The following is a 20,415-nucleotide window of genomic DNA, read 5'->3' on the forward strand; positions in this document are numbered from 1 at the left end:
TTGATAGCAATCAGTTACCCTGACTTTCGGACTGTGTGAACTCTTCCGCAGCGCCGGCGTGGGGAAGGCTGGAGAGAGACTCAGTCTCCGGCAGCTTGGGGGGCCCTCCCGGGTGGGGAGCGCCCCTGGCCGCTCAGGCCCAGGAGGCCGGAGTGTGTGTTCTCAGGCTCCTCCCTCCTGCCCACCCGCAGCCTCTTGGGGTCGACCAGAGTCTGTCCAGGCTCTGGTGATGGGCAGGGCCGTCCTCCCGCAGTGCCCCCGGCGGGTCTCCCCTCTTCGCCGACTTGGGGGCATCCGGCCCTGGGTGTCCCTGCCCCACCCCTGCCCAGGTCCCGGGGCCCCTCTCAGCCAATCAGCTAGCTCCAGCACGTGGAATTCAGCCTCCATTGTGTATCTGTTGGAGGGGAGGGTGCAGTTAGGGGTAAGAGGAAAAACTTTCATTCCCCCCACTGAAATAAAAGGAAAAAAACCCCAAAACTACGACCCCCCCACACCTTTTCCCCCACGTCATCATTCTCTGCAGGTTCCAAGGCTCCTCCTGCCCAGAGCCCCCCGGGGGGACGCCGGGGGCCAGGCTGCCTGCAGGAAGGGCCTGTGCTCAGCCTCCAGTGTTCACTTAGGAAGCGGTCAGCTGTGTTCGCAGAAAACAATTAGCTTGATTTTCAACTACTCCCTTTCAGAAAGTGCTGCTCAGCTTGCAGCCATCACGAGACACTGAGTGGGCCCCCTCCCCCAGCACGGGCCATAGAGGCCGTGTTTTTAGGGGGTGTTTTTTTTAATACAATTTTTTTTCAAGGATTTTATTTATTTATTTTCAGAGAGGGAAGGGAGGGAGAAAAAGAGAGCGAGAGAAACATCAATGTGCGGTTGCTGGGGGTCATGGCCTGCAACCCAGGCATGTGCCCTGACTGGGAATCGAACCTGCGACACTTGGGTTCGCAGCCCCAGCTCAATCCACTGAGCTACGCCAGCCAGGGCAGGAGGGTGTTTTTAAAGCCTGTAGAGAAAACCAAACAGTTCACCCTTGTCGTGTTTATGACGTTTCCAACACAAAGAAGTTAAAGAATGTTTTTTCCAGACAGGTGTGCAACGGGCTGATACTGCAAAGCCCTCTCTCCAGTAACTTCCTTCCTTAGAAGAAAGAATGATTAGAGCTGACCTGGCTCGGTGGCAGCAGGAGGTTTGCTGCTTTGAGAGTGTTGTTCGCAGAAAGAATCCTGGCAGGACAGCCCTGAGTCTGAGGCTGACACACTTCCCTGTCCGTGTTCCAGGGAGTCCAGAGCGAGGTTTCTGCAACAAACCGAGGCGCTGTCGACCTTCAGAGCAGTTGCTGCACCCCAGCCGCCCCTTTAGTTCAGCGGCTGGAGAACTGCTTAGGTTCCTTGGTTCTTTCCAGGGCGTGGGGGTGGCTCCTGGGTTTTCTCAGGCTTTGGGTGTAAAAGCATTAATTTATTTTGAGGTGCTGGCAGATGAGTGTTTTAAAAAGAAAGATGAACAACCAATTCTTCGGTTCCACACAGATTATAACCTTCCTTTGCTTTGGTAAAATCCTTGTCCAAAGGGATCTGTCTCGGCACCCAGCCCAGTGTCGGGCACAGAGCAGGAACTCGAAGTTGTATCCGTGAGAATCAGGTCCCTTTTCTCAGTTCAGAAACAAGCAGGTGAAACAAGAAACGCTTGTAAATTAAGGTTTGGGTCTCACGGGTGGTAGGATTTAGGCAGCCGAGAACTCACCATTTCATCCACTTCACAACCACCCGTTTTGGAAAGAGGTGTAGGCCCGACGCCTGAATGATCACAGGCCTAGAGATGAATCTGTTACGAATACACAACAAGAACATTCTGCGACGTCCTGAGTTGGTGACAGCGGCCCGGAGGTCGCAGGAAGAGACAAGCATAGGTTGTCAGCTAACAACAGGGTAAAACCAGCAGAGGCCGGAAGGCTGCTGAGTGTGCGCATTAACCTACACCCAGGGGCCTATTCTAGGATTATCCAAAGAGAACACCCCGGATGCACCAGCTGTCGCAGGGCAAACACTTCTCCTCCGACCCCGCCTGCCTCCTCCCGCCCCTTCATCTGTGGAGACGTCTGTCTTCCCCGACGTGGTGCGCAAAGGGCCGCGGGCTTCGCCGCCGGGCCACGGACCCGTCCTTCGCTGGCTCTCGGCCGTGCACGTGTTTTGTGTAATACCACAGTCGGCTGAAACGCCCCCCGAGAGGAAGTCAGACCCAGCGGCGAGGGCCGCGTTTCTGCAGGGAAATGGGACGCGGGAGCTCCCGAGCACGGTGACCCTCCGGAGCGCGCCGTCTGCAGCGCGCATGTCCTCGGCCTTCAGGCTGGGCGCAGGTTTTCGCGGAGGGGCAACCCCAAGCATCTTCACGCGGGATGCACGCTCGCGCGGGACGCCTGGTCCCCCAACGTACGACGCCCTCGGGAGGCTCTTCCCCGCAAGGCGCCTGCGCCGCAGCACGTGACCGGTCGGGACCCGCGGAGAGATCCCCGTGGTTTGGGAGGCAGAGTCTGCGGAGACAGCGGGAACCCAGCGAACGCCCGCGCCCCCGGGGGGACACGGCCTGACCAGCGCCGCGGCGGAACGCGCTTGCCGCGCGCTCGCCTGTGCACGGGGGAAGGCGGGGGCGGCGGACCCGGGAGGGCGGAAGTGAAGGAACGGAGGGGCTCTGCTTCCGGCGCCGGGGTCGCTACGCTGTCTTCGCGCTATGGCGGCGCTTGGCCGGCAGGTGAGGGCGAGGGGGGTCGCGGCAGTGGCGGGCGGCGGGCGCGGGGCCCCGGCGGCAAGGGCGGCGGCGGTGTGCTCCGCGCGGGAGCAGCCGCTGAGGCTTCTCGAAGCCGACGGGGAAGCTGCGTGCAGTTTCCCAGAGGCTCCTCGTACCCAGGAGGGTGCTTCGCGGGGTGGGTGTGGACGCGGGCCCCCGGGCCCCGGCGTGAGGAGCCGGTTGCACGGGTGGGGCCGAGCCGGCACCCACAGGGGGCGTGAAAGTCACTGCAGCCTGGAGACGTTTCTTCGTCGGAGTCTCTCTCACCACTAACAGCGGGAACCCTTGGGGGCGAGACGGCCGCGGGTCCTCCCTCCCGGGAGTCTGCGGCCGGGACGGCGAGGAAGACCCCTCGCGTCCGGGCGAGCTGAACCTCGTGACCGACGTCCTCACGCCCTTTGCCCCCGGGAAGCCCGGTGCCCCCTGCAGGAGCCCTTTCTCCTCCGCCCCTCTCCGCCCCCAAGTTTTCTTCGGGTTACTCTGTCTGCTGCGAGTTGCCCCCGGGCACCGAACCCCGGCGGGTAGAGGAACGGCCCCGCCGGCCCCGCCCCCCCGCCGGGCTCACGGAGCACTCGACCGGGTGGCCTTGAAATAGTTCTCCCCTGTCCCCTCGGCTGCCACCGGGAAAGCTAAAGGGCACTTGCAATGCTCTGTTCTCTGCGTGTTCAGATAGGATTTTGGAGATTTCTTTTTTTTAATTTATTTTTTAAGATTTTATTTTTAGACAGAGGGAAAGGGAGGGAGAAACAGGGAGACAGACATCAGTGTGTGGTGGCCTCGTGTGCGCCCCCTACTGGGGACCTGACCCACAACCCAGGCCTGTGCCCTGACCGGGAATTGAACCGGTGACCCTTTGGTTTGCAGGCCGGCACTCAGTCCACTGAGCCGATTTGGCAGATTTCTTATGAAGACTGTGTGTGTGTGACCCTGCTCACAAATCCTGTGGTGCCCGCCCAGCAGTGGGATGGGGAGGAAGTAACTGCCTTTTGTGCCGCTACCCACAGGTCCTGGAGTGGCACCGCCTGGTCCCCCTCACCTGGGCGTGCGTCGCTGCGCAGACTGCTCGTCTTGGGGAACGGAGAAGGGCACCGGCCCTCTTGTTGTGTAAACTGGCCACAGCCTCCAGTGGAGGGGGCCTTGGGGGGCTTCCCCGTGTGGAATCCGGAAAGCATGTGCAGGAACCGGAGTGCAAGACGCGCCTCACGTGGTGCCCCCCCGAGAAACAGAGGGCTCCTGTGGACGGGGCGTCCGTGGAGCAAGAGGAGGCCATCAGCTCCCTCCTGGACATGGGTTTCAGTGGCGTCCACGCTCACGAACTGCTCCGCATGCAGCCAGGGACCCACCCCCGACAGCTGCTGGACATCGCTTCAGAGTTAATACTCTTGGGTGTGAACCCAGAGCCTGCGTACGAGGCCTTGAAGAAGAGTCCTCAGTTACTGAGGCTGCCTGTGGTGCACGTGAAGAAGCGTGCCGCTTACCTGCGGAAGCTGGGGCTCGGAGAAGGTACACGCCGTGGCCTGTGTGGGGAGTGCCCGGCCTGAGCTTGGGGACAGAGGGCCTGGGGGAGGGCTGGTCTGTGAAGGGGGGGGTGTGTGTGCGCGTTGGGGCTGAGGCAGGGGAGTGAGCTGCACTGCCGGAGGGCGGGGGTGGGGCCGCAGACAGGGACTCCTGCCTGGGTTGTTCGCGGTGGGGACTCGGGCCACCGGGACTGGGGTGCGCACGTGGTGGGCGCTCAGCGGGTCGGTGTCCATCTGTGCTGTCGGTACACGCGTGTCTGTGTGACTTCTGGTGTTCAAATGACTTGACGTGTTCTCCGTGCTGTGTCTGTGTGATGTGAAGCCGGAGACTCACAGAGCCCCTTGTCAAGGCGATTCCACCCTGGGAAGCAGGTGGAGTGGCCCTGCGGTCCAGACACCACCCCCTCCCCCACCAGGACTCTCGCCTGCAAGGACCCTGGCAGTTCACTGGATTTGTTTACGGGCTCTGGGGGCCCACGAGGGTCTCCACTTTGCCCACAGGAGCTGCACTGTCCTGTTTTTTCGTTCTTGACTCGTCCTGGTGAGCTGTTGTTGGGGGGACGAGGTTTGTGGATCCGCTGTTTCAGGGGCGCTCGGCTGGCCGCCTCCAGGAGGGGAGAGAGAGGCAGGCCTGCGGGTTCCCCGAACAGACGCCCGTTGCAGCCCAGGCTGAGCTCTGCCCGGTGTGCTGTGGTTGTGGATCGGCAGGCTCCGCGTGGCCTTGAGCTGTGAAGGCTACACTCCTGAAGTTCACCGCTGACGCTGTTCAGCAAGGCGGAGACCAGCTCAGCTGTTAGGCCGACTGTAACTAGCTGTGTAAGGACGGGGGTTCAGGTTTCCAGGCACAACTCTCCTCCGCTGTCTGCGGGAGGCCTGCGTGCCCCCGTTCACCCAGGTCGTCTTGGCTCAGCCAGTTAATTCTAGCACAGACGGTAGGGCCCTTTTCACGCAGAGCGCCCCAGTGTGGGCAGAGCAGACGGTCTTCCCGCTAACCGGGATGTCGGTGTTTGTGGTCGCGCATTGTTGTTGTGACTCTGTGAGTTGTTGCCATGGAACCCTTCTCATGGGTTCAGGCACCTGTGACTTCTGTTACGGAAGGAAACCTCGGCCCGAAGCTCCAACATGGGGGACACTGTCTCTCATCTTACCGTCTGACTTTTCCAGTAAACCCCCGGGGGAGTTCTTTACTTGGTGAGACGGGCGGGAGGGGGAACCCTGGAACATAGGGTAGCTGCCTTTCAGCGGGGAGGACGGGGAAGGACGGAGGAGGCAGGGACACGGTGGAGGTGGCAGGGGTTGGTGAGTCCGAGGAGTGAGGGTGTAGTGGGGCGATGGGCCATTCTGGTCCCCCACTTCCATGGCAGCAGCTCACAGAGTAACAACAACTCTGTGAATTGGGGAGACACTGGGGGCTGGCACCCACAGGGGGCGGGGCATCCTCCTTGGATTTGAAAGTGCTGGGTGTGGCTAGCTCCCCGGGTTTGGGAACGCCCTTCGGTGACGAGCTTGCCCTCTCCGTGTGCCGCAGGGAAGCTGAAGAAGGTGCTTCACTGCTGCCCCGAGGTTCTCACCATGCGCCACCGGGACCTCGACGGTGTCGTCCGGGTTCTCAGGGAGAAGTGCCTGTTCACAGCACAGCAAGTGACCGAGATTTTGCACAGGTGTCCCCACGTTCTTCGGGCGGACCCCGGTGAGCTGGAGTACAAGTTCCAGGTGAGATGGGCAGGCAGTGACTGGGGGGCTCTGGGGGGCTCAGGGTCAGCTCTGTGGGTAAGGATCTGGTGACACCGATTCTGTGGCTTTCCTGTCGTTAATGGTGAATGGCCCTGCCGAGGTCTCAGAGTCCCGGTGCCTCTGTTCGAAGGAGATAATGTAAAAATAGCTAAAGCCTTCCTAGTGTTGGAGGCTCTGCTGCATGTTGATTTCAGAAACGTGGTTGTGACAGCTGTCCTAAGTTTCTGGTAACAATGACGATGACTCGGGTCAGATCCCTAGATGTTTTCTGACTTTTTGGCCTGGGCTTTTCTTAAGTGTCATTTTCCTCCCCTGTCTGAAGGAAAATAGAACTCAATCTCTCCCTCCTGCTCTTTATTTCCTGTTGCATGTTTCTCAATATGAACTTAAAAATGCTTTGAAAATTGTCGGCTGTCATGTAGACGGGTCCGAGGGTGCCCTGCGCTGCCATTTAGGCCGTCCGCCTGAATGCAGTGCACGGGTGAGTTGGCCGTGGCCGTGGAGGGCCAGGCCTGAGGACCTGCCCCAGACCCTGACCTGCCTGTGTCTGCAGTATGCCTACTTCAGGATGGGGGTGAAGCACGCGGACGTGGTGAGGACCGACTTCCTGCAGTACCCCATCACCAAGACCAGGCAGAGGCACGCCTTCCTGGAGCGCCTGGGACGGTACCAGACCCCGGACAAGAAGGGGCAGACGCAGGTCCCTAACCCTCTGCTCAAGGACATTCTCAGAGTTTCGGAAGCTGAGTTTCTGGCCAGGACGGCCTGTTCCTCTGCCGAGGAGTTTGAAGTTTTTAAGAAGCTCTTGGCTCGGGAGGAGGAGGCGGAGGCGGAGAGCCCCGTGCCTGGTGACGAGAGCCCCAGTGACGAGGACGAGGACTGGGAGGAGGAGGAGGAGGAGGAGCTGTGACAGGGCCCGGGGACACCTGAGGACGTTCTACTTCTCCCAGAGCCCTTGGGACCTCCCCTGGGATCTTCTCAGGCCATTGTTCATCCCAGAACTGGTCTTTTGATGAAAAACTACTGTAGATCACTGAAAAGGAGGTCGGAGGGCCCTGCTGCATTGTGAATAAAAGACTGGCTCCCAGCTGTTAAAATCAGGAACTCGGTGCACCAAAATTGGGTTTTATTTTCTCGGCGGTAGCTGTCGGGAGTCACCCCCTGACAGGGTGTGCTTCCGGAGTCCTTGTCTGTGTCCTTCTAGTGCTAAAGGCACAATTAAGAGAAGACTGAGGTTTTAGCACATCACAGCACTTTATTTTATGAAAACAAGTAGCAAGCTTTCCACAAAGAGACTCGTGTATTGAATCCGGAAGTGCTGCTTCCTAATGGCATTCAGTGTACAGCGGAGCAGGGGTGTGGGTCCGTGATCGTCGGCCTCTGTGGCACAGCTGCTGCTGCCAGCGCGGCACTGGGCGCCCCTCTCGGAGGGGCGGGCCTGCCTCTGGCCTCAGGAGCCTGGCGTTCGTGCCCACTCAGCCAGTGGGCCACACCGGGGCCTGGTGTCACTGGCGGCCAGGAGTGCTGGCTCGGGGCTCACCAGAACCGAAGGGGCCGTGGAGCCGACCCAGCCAGGCAGCCCCATCCTTTTGTGGGGGCTTCTGATGCCAGAGGAGAAGAGCATCTGAACATGGCTGGGCCGGGGTCTGGTCAGGGTGGCAGTCTGGGAGCTCTCCGTGACACCGGAGAGGGAGAAGTCCCCTCAGGAGCCCTGTGAGTCTGAGCAGCGACTTGAGGCCTTGAGGTCAGAGGCCCGGCCCTGATGGCAGGAGCTCCGTGACGGGGGAGGGTTGGTGGGGACCAGGCTGGTCGGCGTTCTGGGCACCCCTCCTTGGGCTGACGCTGCCCAGCATTCCTTTCCCCGTGCACTGGGACACAGCAGGTCTGAGCCCTGTTTTCCGGGGGGTTCAGCGCTGAACTGAGGCATGCGCTTGTGCGTTCCCGGGCTCCTGTTCCCCATTCAACTGCAAAAGGAAGGTATTGTTTGCAAAACACAAATAGCTCAGGGGACCTCTGCCCCTGTGAGCTAGACATCGTGGCCCCCGTCGGCCGGTGGGAGGCGGTCCAGCCAAGGAAAGGTGCTGGAGGTCGGTGACACACGGTGGCCCTTGCCCACTGGGCTCCTGATGGCAGAGTGGCTCCATTTCCTCTGTGACAGCCATGCCCCGTGGGGAAAGGAGACACTTTGTCTTTCTCTTTCTTGGCCATGGCCAAAAACTACGGAAAAGGAAGACGTCTCTCCGTGTGCCAGTGCTCTCACCATCCGTTCTGTGGCACCCGTGTGACCAGCACAGGACTGAGCAGGACCCTGAACCGATGCCTGACTGGATGGTCCGGTCACCAGCCTGGTCCGCAGGTGGCTAACTCGGAAGCTCCCAGCCACTCCCTGTCGTTTTGGCAGAAATAAACATGTATGCCCGATAGTTTTCTGCTCCACGGTTGCTGGTTTCCTTGGGTGGACGGAGAGTATTTTCGAGGAAGGCGTTTTACGAAGGAGACTTGTGAAAGCTCCGCTGGAGTGTTTCCAGGGTGATCTGGGATTTCCCGTAATGTCAGGAAGTCTTCTCACGAGATAATTCGCACAACGTCGAAGCGGGTGAACCGTACGACCACGCGGCACCACGCCCAGGATCCGGTAGCCCAGGTGCCTCGTGGCTGAGGGGCTTGGGTCCGTGTGGTCGCAGAGAGTTTCACCCACTTTTCCAGTGATGTCACTCGGTCTTGTCCTTTGCTGGTGACGCTGTGGCTTACACGGGCGCACAGTGAGAGGTTCCAGCGCCACAGCAGGAGCCAGCAGCCCGTGTTCATGGTCGTGGGCTGGAGCCCCTGGACGGAGCTCAGCCATCCCCTTCAGGTGGCCCTGAGGTTAGGGACATGCTGGAGCACAGTAGAAGGCTTCTTGAAGTCACTGGTCCTCCTTTCTGAAAAGGACAAATTGTGTAATACACAGATATATGCACACGCAATTCTAGTAAAAACAGGAAGTCTAAAATATACTCTAATTCCTTAAAAAATGTCTTTACAAAGAGGAGAGGAAAGCCCTTCCGGTGGCCGTAAGGCTGCCTCGGGCGGCATCGGTGAGGACGCGCAGGGGCTCCGGTTCCAGTGGGGTCATCTGTCACAGTGCCTAGGAGGTGGAGGTTGGGCTGACCTTGGCCGTGACCTCACGTGCCAAAGGGAAGGGAGAGCTGCTCAGAAGGTGCTGGACCGCGGGTGTGGCGATGGCGTGCGTCTGCTCTCCAGAGAGCCGCTGGGTGAGGGAGGGTGCTGGCTGCCGGGCAGCCTGAGTCGTGGTTTGAGAGGGTCCCAAGCCTCGGGCCCCGCCCACCCAAGGTGTCTGTCTTCGTCTTTCAGGCCTGGGCGGCCAGGCGCCTGTGAGCGCGGTTTGTGAAGCGCTCCCAGGACACTCCGGGCAGGGTCCTGGGTGCCACGGTGTGACTCGTCATCCAGACGGCTTTCTCTGCAGAAGGCGGCAGCCGGGGCGGCGTTAGCCGAGCACGGCCCGGGGGATGTGGCCTTGTTTTTGTGAATCAGGTTCCACTGAGGCGTGGCCTTAGCAGTCCAGGCACACGCGTGCAGCTGTGTTTGCGCTCGAGGGGGGCGCCGAGTGGGCACAGAGGCCGCCTGGTCCACAAAGCCAGCAGTCCCCACCGCCCGGCCCGGCCAGAACACGTGGTGGGCTGGGTGTCTGGCTCCGTCTGAGCACCAGCACTTCCTCCGTCACAGTCAGCTGGTCGGTGGGGGCACGAGCCCTCGCCTCCCCCAGCGAGGGGCCCCAGGGGCGGTGGCCTGCTCCCCGCGCCACCCTCTGCTGTGCAGATGGTCAGTGGGTCAGCGACAGCTGGCTGTCGGGTCTCGGGGAGAATCCTGCCTCTGGTTTGGAACTGGGAACCTGGAACTGGGTGCTGGGTGTTGAGGCTTCTGCTGACGGCCTCGCTCACCCAGGGCTCCTGCCGTGGCGGCTGCTGGTTCGCAGCACAGGCGTTCCCTGGGGAGATGTGGCCTGGGCTCCAGCTCAGCTGCCGAGGGCAGTGTGGGGCTTGGAGGTCTCCGTCCCAGAGGACCGGCCCAGCCGTCTGTCTTATGGAGGCCGGAGGAGAGAAGCCGCAGAGGGGACAGACTCCACCCGGGACCCTGCCGCTCAGGGTTTCCTTGTCAGTCTGGTTCCAGACCTCGTCTCCCTGGGCCTCGGAGACCCGTGAGGGGACGGCGTGCAGCGAGAGCACCTGGAACCCTTGAGCTCTCGCGCAGGAGGAGGGCGGTGTCCTTCCCTTGGGAAAGGGTGGCTGCTGGTTTCTCAGGCCAAGGCAGAACGCAGGGGGGGCTGGGGTGTCGAGGACAGGCTGGGTCTCCAATGGGAGGGGCCTTTGAGCAGCATCACAGGCTGCTCCTCCACTCGGCGACGCCCTTGACCTTTCCCGCGCTGGCTGCCCAGTCACTCTGCGAGGCGGCGAGTTCTTACGTGGGGGCCTCGGGCGTGTGTCTGTGTGTCCTGTGTCCTGCCTGTTGGTGTTCCCTCCGCCGTGTCAGGCGTTAGTATTCCGAAGGCCAGTGTTTCATAACTGGTGGAGGGTTTTTGGGTTGTCTTCATAGAAGTGGGTTTGTTGAGCAGCTTTTTAAAGACGATACTCTTTCAGGTGACATTGCAATATCAGTATTTTAAACTAGACCGTGTCATGGGTTCCCAACCCCAGTGCTGACTGCTTGCAGGCCTCAGAGTGCGTGCTCGGGGGGCAGGAGTCCTTGGAGTGGGGGGGGGGGCGATGCCTCTGGGTGGCTTCATGGGTGGCAGATGGCTGTCCGCGGCCACGGCTCTCTGGGGCCTCCCACCCTAGGTCCCGCCTGGGTGGGGGGAGCCCGCAGCTGCAGGAAGGCTCCTCAGCCACACCGTGACCACGGCCATCGTGTGAAGCTGCGCGTGGCCCGGCCCCTCCCTCTCCTGCCGCGCAGCACGGGCGGTGGGGAGTGCGAGCAGCGAGCCGTCGGCCGCCCGGGGACGTCGTGTTGGCAGGCACGCTCGGTCCGCGGGAAGCCGGGCGCAGGCTGTGGAGGGGCCTCGAGGTGTCTGTCTCACAGGCGACTGGAGACTCGGCCGATTGTGCACAGGGAGATGGGGTCAGAGAGGGTCCAGTTTCCAGAAGGGTCTGGGAGCTGCTGGGTGAGACAGTCAGGGGTTTCCTTCCTCCCAGGGTTCCCGAGTGCCCAGGGGCCTCCCAGGGACAGCCTGTGGGACCTCCCCGAGGCCAGGTGGCCCAGGCCCCGCCCCACACGCCCCACTTTTTCTGTTAGCAGGTGGCCGTTCACAGGGCCGGGATGCACTCCTGGAACTCCCAGCCCCTAGCGTTCCTGTGCCCCCACCTGTCAGTCCTGCCGCCCACCAGGTGTCAGGTGGGCTCCGCCTCTAAGTGCTGCCGCCGGAAGGGGTTTCTGGGGGCCCCAGCGACAGAGCCTTCTTTCCACATGGAGATGCACCTGCTGCAGGTGGTCTGCGGGGGGCCCTGGGGAACCTTTCTTCACGCAGCCCCTCGGCATTCTGAAACTGGCCTGGGGTTCCTCGCAAAGGGACCCGTGAGCTTTCTTGAAGGGACGCCCCACCTCCCTGCAGCTCTGCTGGCTGCCAGGAACGTACCTTAGGCTGTCTTCAGTGTTGGGCTATTGCTTTGTTTCCTGAAAGAAGCAGAGAAGGTGGTTTATGAACGGAAACTGTGGGCCCGTGGCCCTGGGGCTCCCTCTGCCCAGCTGCCTGCTCACACGTCCCAGGGTGGGGGAGGGCATCCCTTCGGTCTGTGGGGTCCCTCGCCGGGTGGGGAAACGTGGGCTGGGGGAGTCGTGCAGCGTGATGGGGCCAGAGCTGCCGACAGGGAGATAGGGACGTGCCCTGTGGCCTCGGCTTTCCCTGGACACCGAGTGACAGACGCAGACCCTGTGTGGGGCCACTGGGTGGCCTACGAGGACGGGGCCTGGGGGCCAGCCTCGGCTCTCCGGAAGGCATGCGGCGCACCCGGCACTTTAGTAGGAATCCTGGTGGCTGCCTTGAGCCCGCAGGGGAAGACCCTGGGGCAGGGGAAGACCCTGGGGCAGGTGGGCCCGACGCAGACAGACGCGCTGCACTCGCAGTCATGTGCCGGGGCCCGCCTGCCCCGCTCGTGCTTCCCGGTGCGGGCACCGGGTGCTGAGTGCGCGTGTGACCAGGGCCACCCTCAGCGCCCACCGTGCCCAGCTCCTCCCGCCCGCGCGTGCTCACGCGCACGTGCACGCAGTTTCTCAGTGGGACGGGCTGTGCAGGGGGCGCCTTTGGGCAGGCAGCCTGGCTCAGCGCCAGGCCTGTGGCCTCCCCCAGCGCTCCGTCCCCAGGGCCACTCTCGCCCCGCGGCCTGCGCACTGCAGCATGGCCTCGTGCCCGCGGCCGCACCTGGCTGGGGCTTTCCTGACGCCCGTGCTTTCGCAGCTCTCTCGGAAGCAGACGTCCCGGTGCACCTTGTAGACTCGCTTGTACCTGTCACAGGAAAGCGGCATGACACCGGGCGCCGGGGCAGGCGCCGCCCAGCTGCCCAGCCTGGCTGGGGGGTCCCGGGCAGCCGGGAGGGAAAGGCCAGTGTTTTCTTAACAAGTCTTCACCGCACGGTGGTGTACTGAGATAGCCCACGTAAAAGTCATGTGGCATTTAAACTTCACTTCGCTGAGGCGTGATTTACGCACACCACGGTACACCCACGTTAAGTGTCCGTTTTGAGGGGTGTTGATAAAGGGGCACGGTATTGAGAGGGAAGTGTGGCACTTCAGACATGCCTTGCCTGAGCAGGCCACTGGGCCCGAGGGCCTTGAGATGCCGTGACCGCCTGTTCTGTCCACGGCGTTCACCAAGAAGAGGGGACGCCTTGGCAAGGAGGCGTCAGATGTGGCCAGCTCGGAACCAGAGGGCAGCCCCAAGCCCTGCCTCCTGCCTGGTGGCTGCTGGAGCATGTCTCCAGCACAGAGCCTGTTCCTCCCATGTGCGGTGGGACCTACTCTCGCTCCCTCTCTCCTGGGTCTGGGGTTAGTGGTGAGTGGGGAACTGTTCGGGCTCTTTTTACAGCTCCCGGACATCGGAGAGACCCGGGGGGTCTGACGGGCAGAGCTCCAGCGCGTGTGCTCTCTAGGCCTAGGGGAGCCGTGAGGGTCAAGGTCTCCGGCAGCACATCCGGCTACCAGGGAGTGACAGGGTCGTGAAGTAGCCTCCCAGTGCAACTGCCAGAGACCCGGACAGAGCGTAAGGAGTAGCTCTTGTGCGATGTTAGAAAACAGACAGGGCCAGACTGGCCCCTAAGGGAGGGGAAGCAAATGGGTGAGCCTTGTGGTTGCCTGGAGGAGTCCAGTCCGGAGGCGCCTCGGGACTGGGCTTCGGGGGACCCGAGCAGTGGTCGCACTGAGCTGGAGACGGACTGGAGTTGGGAGGCAGAGGTGGCTGGACTTTGTGGGGCAAAGAGCTGGGGAGGCGGGAGCCACGCAGGGGAAGAGCGCCAGGGCTCTGGAGGGGGTCCCCTTGAAACTCAGGCCGTGGATTCCCAGGATGGAGCCCCAGGGGGCTGTGCGAGAGGGGCTGGCGAGGAGGTGACAGTTCTTCGGGCCGGAGTGGAGGGACCTTGGGCAGGAAGAGGCCGTTCCACAGACACGGGAGCCCCAGGCAGGCTCTGCCTCGGGGGGCGGGGGTGCGAAGTTAACTCCAGAATGAGGGCGCAGCCAAAGCCGCTCCACGACAAGCGCAGAAGGGTCAGACCAGACTTCCTTAACGTAACTGCCTTGTGGAAAAAACCCATAACATTCTTGAACCGAATACAAAAAATGAAATAAAACTCTAGCACACAGTAACAAAGTGTATAACATCCAGCATTTGACAAAAAATTAGAAGACATTCAAAGAATTAATATAAAGAATCAAGACCTCCTAAACAGGCAAAAAATAACAGAACAGAAAACCATCTAGAAACGAGAGCAGTGACAGACGCAGCAGAAAGAACCTCAGAATGTCTGTTATAAACCCGCTCCACAGGCCGGTGCCGTGCAGGAAACACGCCCACGAGGAGGGAAGCGGAGCCCGAGAGACGAACGGTCCCTGAGGGGACGGCAGGTCAGACCCCGCAGGAGCACGGGGTGGGGAACGTGGAGGCCTGGCAGCAGGGTCTGCCCGAAATGCGGTGGGGGGAGGCTGAGGACGACGGGAGGGGGCTCAGTGACCCGCGGGACAGCCTAAGTCTGGCACGTGGGGAGTCGGAATCCCAGAAGGAGGAGAGGAAGTGGACGAACGGAAACGATACTCGAAAGAAGTAATGGTCCAAACTTTCCAAATTGGATGAAAGCTAACAACCCAGAGGTACAACCGGCTCATCACTCCAGAGAGCAAACACACACACACACACAACCACACACACAACCACACCGAAGCGCATCACAGGCAGGGTTCCCAGAAGCAGCCACCAGGGCTCGGGGACCCGTGGCACAGGGTCGTCGGGTCTGAAACCAGGCAGGCCCGGAGACGGAGGAGTGGCCTCTCCAGAGTGCCGCGGGGCAGCCGGGAGCGCCAGCCAGGAGCTCCGTAGCCAGCACGTGCCCCCTTCAGAGGGGAGGGGGGTGAAGCCCTTCCGGACGGAAGTGGCTGGGGGCACTCCCTGCCCCGTGCCGTGCTGGGGGGACCCTCACACACGGGCTTTAGAGCACGGAGGGCGGTGCGGGAGGGCTGTGGGCTGGAGGTGGCGGGCAGGCGGGGGAGTTCGAGGGGCTCTGCCCTCCACACTTCAGATGCCGCTGAGCGGAAAGACGAGACACGGTGTGGTTTCGCGCATGCGTGGGGAGGGTTAACGTCAGCTGTCACGGGCGTCTTCCCCTCAGTACAGGGATGCCGGGACATTGTGACGAGCGCATTACCAATCTCAAGAACCGCTACAAGTTAGCCAAAGAAGTAGAACCAGTGAGCCCCCAGGAGAGGTAAAACAGAATCCTGTGGAATAATCCAGAAGCAGTCAGGAAAGGGGAAAAACGCGACAAAGATCAGGTGTAACAGGTAGAAAACAGCAGCAATGTCACATTGCTGGTGACTTTCAAATGTGGTCTGACCCCCACAGTGAAAACCGGGGATGAGCAACTGGGCCGAAAGCAGACCCGACCCTTGCTGACGGGGAGTCGCTCCCGGGTCAAGGACTGGGGGCAGCTCCCCCTCCGGCCCCCGCAGGTCGCCACGTGCTGGGCTCTCCCTGCACAGCCCGGCTGGTGGCCGCTGTGCCTTCAGACAGCCCTCCCCAGAACCCACGGTCAGAGGGTGTGAACACAGAGTCCCGGTCCCCGTGCGGCTGGGAACCTCCTGCATCTGCGCGATGTGACCCCTGGCTTTGCGGCCACGCCCACAGCAAGTCTGGCCTTGGCTTCCCGCGTCCCACCCAGAGGGATCTGACAGCGTGTAACCAAACATGTCACTGCTCCCAGGTCACACGGAACAAAGACCAGAAGCCTTTCACAAGCACGCCTCTGACTCTGCCTGGGCAGCCAACACTTGGGACTCTCTCCCCAAGGCTGACGCTGACACTGTTAATGCCGCAGTGGCCCTGCCTGTCCCCACCTGGGCCCTCCTGGCCCTTCACCCTGGTCACTGCCTAACACACTGCGCTCTCTGGGCAGCTGTCTCCCTCCTCTCGAGGGGACGCACCCGAGGGCGGGGTTTGGGCTGCTCTGGCCGTGGGCGTGCCGGCGCACGAAGGAGCTTGGACGTGTTTGCTGCCCAGACAGACTGAGTGGGGCCCCAGTCGGCGTGTCAGCCTGGACCGGCCTAAGAGGCGAGCCCGTCTCACGGGTGGGGAAACGGGCGTGACTGCGTTGCCCAGGGCCTTGTCATCGCTTCACGTCGGAACCGAGACTCCAGGCCTCACGTGCAGCAGGTTCTTTTCGGGGGGACCCGTGGCAGTGAGAACCCGCCATCCAGGGAAGGGGGCTGATGCCGTCCGAGAGGCTGGGAGCCAGGGGCCAGGGCCCCAGGCCTCCTGTGCCTCTGCCCCTGAGCTGTGTGGACTCAGACAAGTTGTTCAGCCTTCCTGCCTCGGTTTCCTAGTCTGTCACCTGGCGGGAAGGGGTGGTCAAAAGCCGGCCCCTTCCGTGACTGCCCGTAGTCCTCAGGGGCCTGGGAGGGTGGGCCGAGCTGGAGCCTGTGCAGGCACTTCAGCAGGCTGGGGACCCCACTGGTGTGGTGGGGGCGAGGGGGAGGAGAGACTCACACGTGGTGGCAGACGCCTCCTTCCCAGACCGGCAGGGACCTGGTCTCTGAGAACAGCCGAGTGCAGGGCTGGGGCAGCTTCTTGCAGGCTGCCGAGCAGAGGAGAGGCCACGGCTCACGAGCAGCTCGAGCCCTGGCTGCCCCCTGCCCACACCCTTGGGCGCCCCTGCCGCTGGTCCCCTTGGGGCGCACTGTCCATCCGTCTTTGGCCTCCGCCCAGAAGTGCCCTGAGGGAGGCCTGCAGCCCGGCCCCCCCTCCACCACATTTGGTCCCCGAGCCCAAAACAGCCCCTCCCCCACCTCTCACTGTGGGGCGGCTGTTGCTGTGCCCCTTGCTTTCCGACCTCAGGCCCCTCTCTCTAGGCAGCGGCCTTCCCCCTTGCATTTGGGGGCAGCCTGCCAGCCTCCCTGCCTGGGCCCCCGGAAGCTGTCTGGGACACCTCAGGGTCTGCGGTCCCCATGGCAAGCCTGCCCTGGGCCGAGCAGTATCATCCCAACCTGCATAACGAATGGGGCTGGGCAGCCCCCGACTTACCCAGCTCGCAGTGTCTGCCCTTGAACCCTGGGCTGCAGTCACAGCTGTGGGTGTCCGCGCCCAGCACGCAGGTGCCTCCATTCTGGCAGGGGCTGTCCGTGCAGTTCCCAGAGGCATCTGCAAACCAGCCGTGAGCGGTCAGTCCCCAGGGCCCCGGGGGAAGGCCTGCCAGCCCTGCCATGTTGCCGCCTCCCGCGGTCCCCCAAACTGCTGAGTCCTGGGGTGTCTCGTTTCAGTGGGTCAGATGCCTGCTCTGACCCCACTACCTTGAGGGTCAGGGTCTGAGCCGAGATTCTGCTGGGACCCTCAGTGCCGAGTCCTCCATGGTGGGAAGCCTCAAGTCACCGCTTAGATTGTGGGCAGCAGCTGGTGGCCTCAGGAGACTCCCGGCCCTGCCCCGGCCAGTGCCCCCCGCTCCCCCATCTCTGACGACGTTGGCTCTGCACAGAGTTCCTTCTCCACGGGACGCTGGTGCCTGCCCTCAGCAGCCCACGTGTCCTCCGGGACCAGTCCCCAAGCCGCCTGTGTCTCCCAAGTCCTTGGCCCCAGGTAGTCCCTCACTGTGAGTCCAGGAGGCCCTCCGTGCCTGAGCCCGCAGGGGCGTCTGTGCCCTGTGGGCTGCTGTCTGCCTGGCCCGCGCCCCCGAGCCCCCGCCCATGCGGCACCTTTACCATGCTGCTGGCAGCTAGAAGCAGGGCCCTTAGTGGCTGCCAGGGAGGGGTGGGCCTGGCTTTCCCTTTCAGGGTCCGCTGTGTCTTTTTTCTGTAAGCTTTGACGAGATATATGTTGTTTCCATTTTTAATTTAAAATGTTAGCCCTGGCTAGTGCGGCTCAGTGGGTTGAGCAACAGACTGCAAACCAAAGGGTCGCCGGTTTGATTCCTGGTCAGGCAGGGCAGGTGCCTGGGTTGAGGGCCGGGTCCCCACTTGGGTGCCTGTGAGAGCTTGCCCCTGTGAGGGGGCTTATGGGGCTGCTGTCCTGGGGCGTTTAGTTTGCTTTCCTTGTCAGGCGTAGCTTTTCCTTGGGTGTCATTGAACAGGGTCCCCTTGCTTTCTGACGCATGAAGGAGCCTTCGGAGACATCCACACCGGGCTCCGGGCCTTTGACTTCCTCACTCTTGTACCCCCTCACGTAGTTAACACTTTTTATTAGTTTCATTTATTTTTAAATATAAGAAAATAGGTAAATGTATTTCCCTTCCCCACTTTCCTACACTGAGGAGATATCCAAAATGCTGTTGTTCACATTATGTTTTTAAAACAGCTGTACTGAGACGTAATTTGTACACCACACGACGGACCCATTCCAGTATGCTGTTCACTGTTTTTCAGTGCAGTGTGGGCGTGCGCGCCCACCACAACAGTCAGTCTCGGAGCACTTCCCCCGGCTCAGCAGGGAAGCCCACGCCTGTTCGCCGTCACCCCGGGACCCCCTCGCCCCCACCAGCCCTGAGCCGCCACCGATCTGCTTCCTGTCTCACGTCACCCGTTCTGGACTTGCACGTGAAGGAGTCACACTGCTGGCGGTCTCCGTGACAGGCTGCTTTCGCCTAGCTTAACGCTCTCAAGCTTCCCGTGTCGCAGCGTGACAGTAACTCCCTCCTTCTGCGGTCAGCAATGCTCCGTTGTGTGGATGGACCACACCCTGTTCATCATCCGTCGGTTGACGGCCATGGGGTCATTTCTGGCCTTTGGTGATTGTGAACCGTGCTGTGGGCATTTGTGTGTAAGTCCTCCTGTGGACTTGTGTGTTGGTTTCTCCTGGGTGCTCAGCCCTGCAGGAGTGGAGCCGCTGGGTCATATGGTGATTCGACATTTAATTCCCTGAGGAACGGCCAGCCTTTCTTCCCAAAGTGGCTGCACGCCGATGTTCACGCCAGTCCCCCGCATCTTCCGTCTGTTTATTGCAGCCGTCCTGGCGGCTCTCGGGGAGCTCCCGTGACTGAGGGCGTCCGCATCTTTTCCTGGGCTTGTTGGCCATTGGGTATCTTCCTGGGCGAAGCGTCTATTCAGAGTCTTGGCTCATTTCTCAAGTTATTTGTCTGCTCGCTATTAGTTGTGTTTTTCTAGATTGTAGATAAAGCACTTTTTCCGATACGACTTGCGGACATCTTCTTCCAGTCCGTGGGTTGTCTTTTCACCTCCTTCGAAGCACTTTCAAACGTTGATGAAGTCCAGGTTGCCTTTTAATGTTGCTGCTCATGCTCTTGGTGTCACAGCTGAAACTCCCTCGCCAAATCCAAGGTCGTGAAGCTTTACCCTGTATTTTTTCTAAGCGTTTTATAGGGTTAGCTCTTACATGTAGGTCTCCGAGCCATCTTGACTACTGTCCTGTGGGACGTGAGGCAGGGGTTCAGCTCCCTCTGTCTGTGTGTGGACGCCCAGCTGCCCCAGCTCCCTTTGTCCGGAGGGCTCTTCTTTCCCCGCCGAGAGGCCTGGGCACCCTGGCTGAGAAAGTCAGGCGGCCGCTGAGGGCACGCCTGCCCCGCGGACTGCAAGTGCTTGCTTGCACCAGGGACACCCTGGCCTGGTGACCATAGCTTCATGGTGAGTTTCGAAATGAGGTGTACAAGCCCTCTGCTTCTATAGGATTGTGTTTGCTCTCCCGGATCCCTTCCAACTCCACATGAACTTGAGACACTATACATGACAATTATCCAGAGATATTTTGTGGGCGTGTGAGCCCTGTCAGCTGTCCTTACCCCTGCACTTGGAATACCAGGCTGCAGAGACACGGCCGATGGCCCTGCTGCTCGTGGGCAGCGGCCCTGAGCCTGCAGCCCACACAGCAGGGTTTTACCAGAGCGCCGCCGTCGCCACAGCCTCAGCCTGCACCGTCGCCCCCCTCAGTCCTGACGGGGTGGTGGCACACACACCGTGAAATGGAACGGTCCACAGGCTCGTTCCATGGGCTCGTTGTTCCACAACGGTCGACAGGCCGTTCATCCAGCAACGGTCCCTGACTGAACCACCGGACGGAGGCGCAGCCCGGCCCGGCCCGGCCCGGACTGGGGTGCAGACTGGAGCCCAGGGCTGACCGTGAGCACCCGCAGCCCTACGGATGTTTTCCTGTTCCCACCACAGTCAAGCCCCGCCGTGGCACACCCCCCCACCCCCCGAGCACGCACGCCTGGCGTCGGCCAGCACCGCAGGTGGCAGTGACGCCTGGGGCCCAGGAAGCGGTTCCCCTCCCTGGAGTCCCTGAGTTTCATGATGCACACCAGCTGACAGGCCACCCCGGGGGAAACACCAGCCAGCGGCGGCCCCTCACTGCTCTGTGACTGGCGCCCCCGGCTGCCTCGGCCTCACCGAAAACCGGCCCTCTTGGGGTCGTGTGGCTGACGGTGCCGCGGGTCTCGCCCGGCCTGTGGCATCACCGTGGGCAGGTGCACCCTGTGGTGCCGGTGCCGTGAGCACACAGTGTCCGAGGGGCTGGCAGCCGGCCTGTAGTGGCCTGCACCCTCAAAGGGGGCATCCTGGGCGCTTGGCTGCTCGCTCCTGAGGACTCTGCCTTCTGCAGGCCCAGTGGGCGGGTGAGCCCAGTCTCAGCCTGCAGCTAACCCAGTAGAAGGCCGCTGGGCCCTGGGAGGACTGTCCCTAGGGAAACACAGCCCTGAGG

General features: G+C 61.6%; 2 protein-coding genes across 7 annotated transcripts in view; one reads left to right on the plus strand and one right to left on the minus strand.

Annotated features, from left to right (window-relative positions):
* Nucleotides 1-935: 935 nt before the first annotated feature.
* On the plus strand, nt 936-11,142 carry MTERF4 (mitochondrial transcription termination factor 4). The gene is made up of 4 exons (XM_045845858.1): nt 936-2,739; nt 3,780-4,278; nt 5,821-6,005; nt 6,580-11,142. Exons 1-4 carry the CDS (start codon nt 2,719-2,721, stop codon nt 6,934-6,936), a joined length of 1,062 nt encoding a protein of 353 aa, XP_045701814.1. The 5' UTR covers nt 936-2,718; the 3' UTR covers nt 6,937-11,142.
* SNED1 (sushi, nidogen and EGF like domains 1) overlaps nt 7,262-20,415 on the minus strand; it is a 52,857-nt gene continuing 39,703 nt past the window's right edge. For 4 of the 6 annotated variants that reach the window (XM_045845856.1, XM_045845857.1, XM_045845855.1 and 1 more), the window contains 5 exons: nt 16,798-16,914; nt 16,264-16,351; nt 12,439-12,522; nt 11,656-11,693; nt 7,262-11,177 (listed from right to left, as the gene is read on the minus strand). In XM_045845856.1, the coding sequence (XP_045701812.1) occupies nt 11,657-11,693; nt 12,439-12,522; nt 16,264-16,351; nt 16,798-16,914 (326 nt within the window). In that variant the 3' untranslated portion in view covers nt 7,262-11,177; nt 11,656. Of the gene's footprint in view, nt 11,181-11,655; nt 11,694-12,438; nt 12,523-16,263; nt 16,352-16,797; nt 16,915-20,415 lie in introns of all 6 variants that reach the window. The other 2 variants (XM_045845854.1, XM_045845853.1) reach the window with 2 other exon arrangements.

Source organism: Phyllostomus hastatus, unplaced genomic scaffold (genome assembly GCF_019186645.2).
Source record: "Phyllostomus hastatus isolate PE091 unplaced genomic scaffold, TTU_PhHast_1.1 phas_contig_477, whole genome shotgun sequence".
NCBI classification, from domain to species: domain Eukaryota; kingdom Metazoa; phylum Chordata; class Mammalia; order Chiroptera; family Phyllostomidae; genus Phyllostomus; species Phyllostomus hastatus.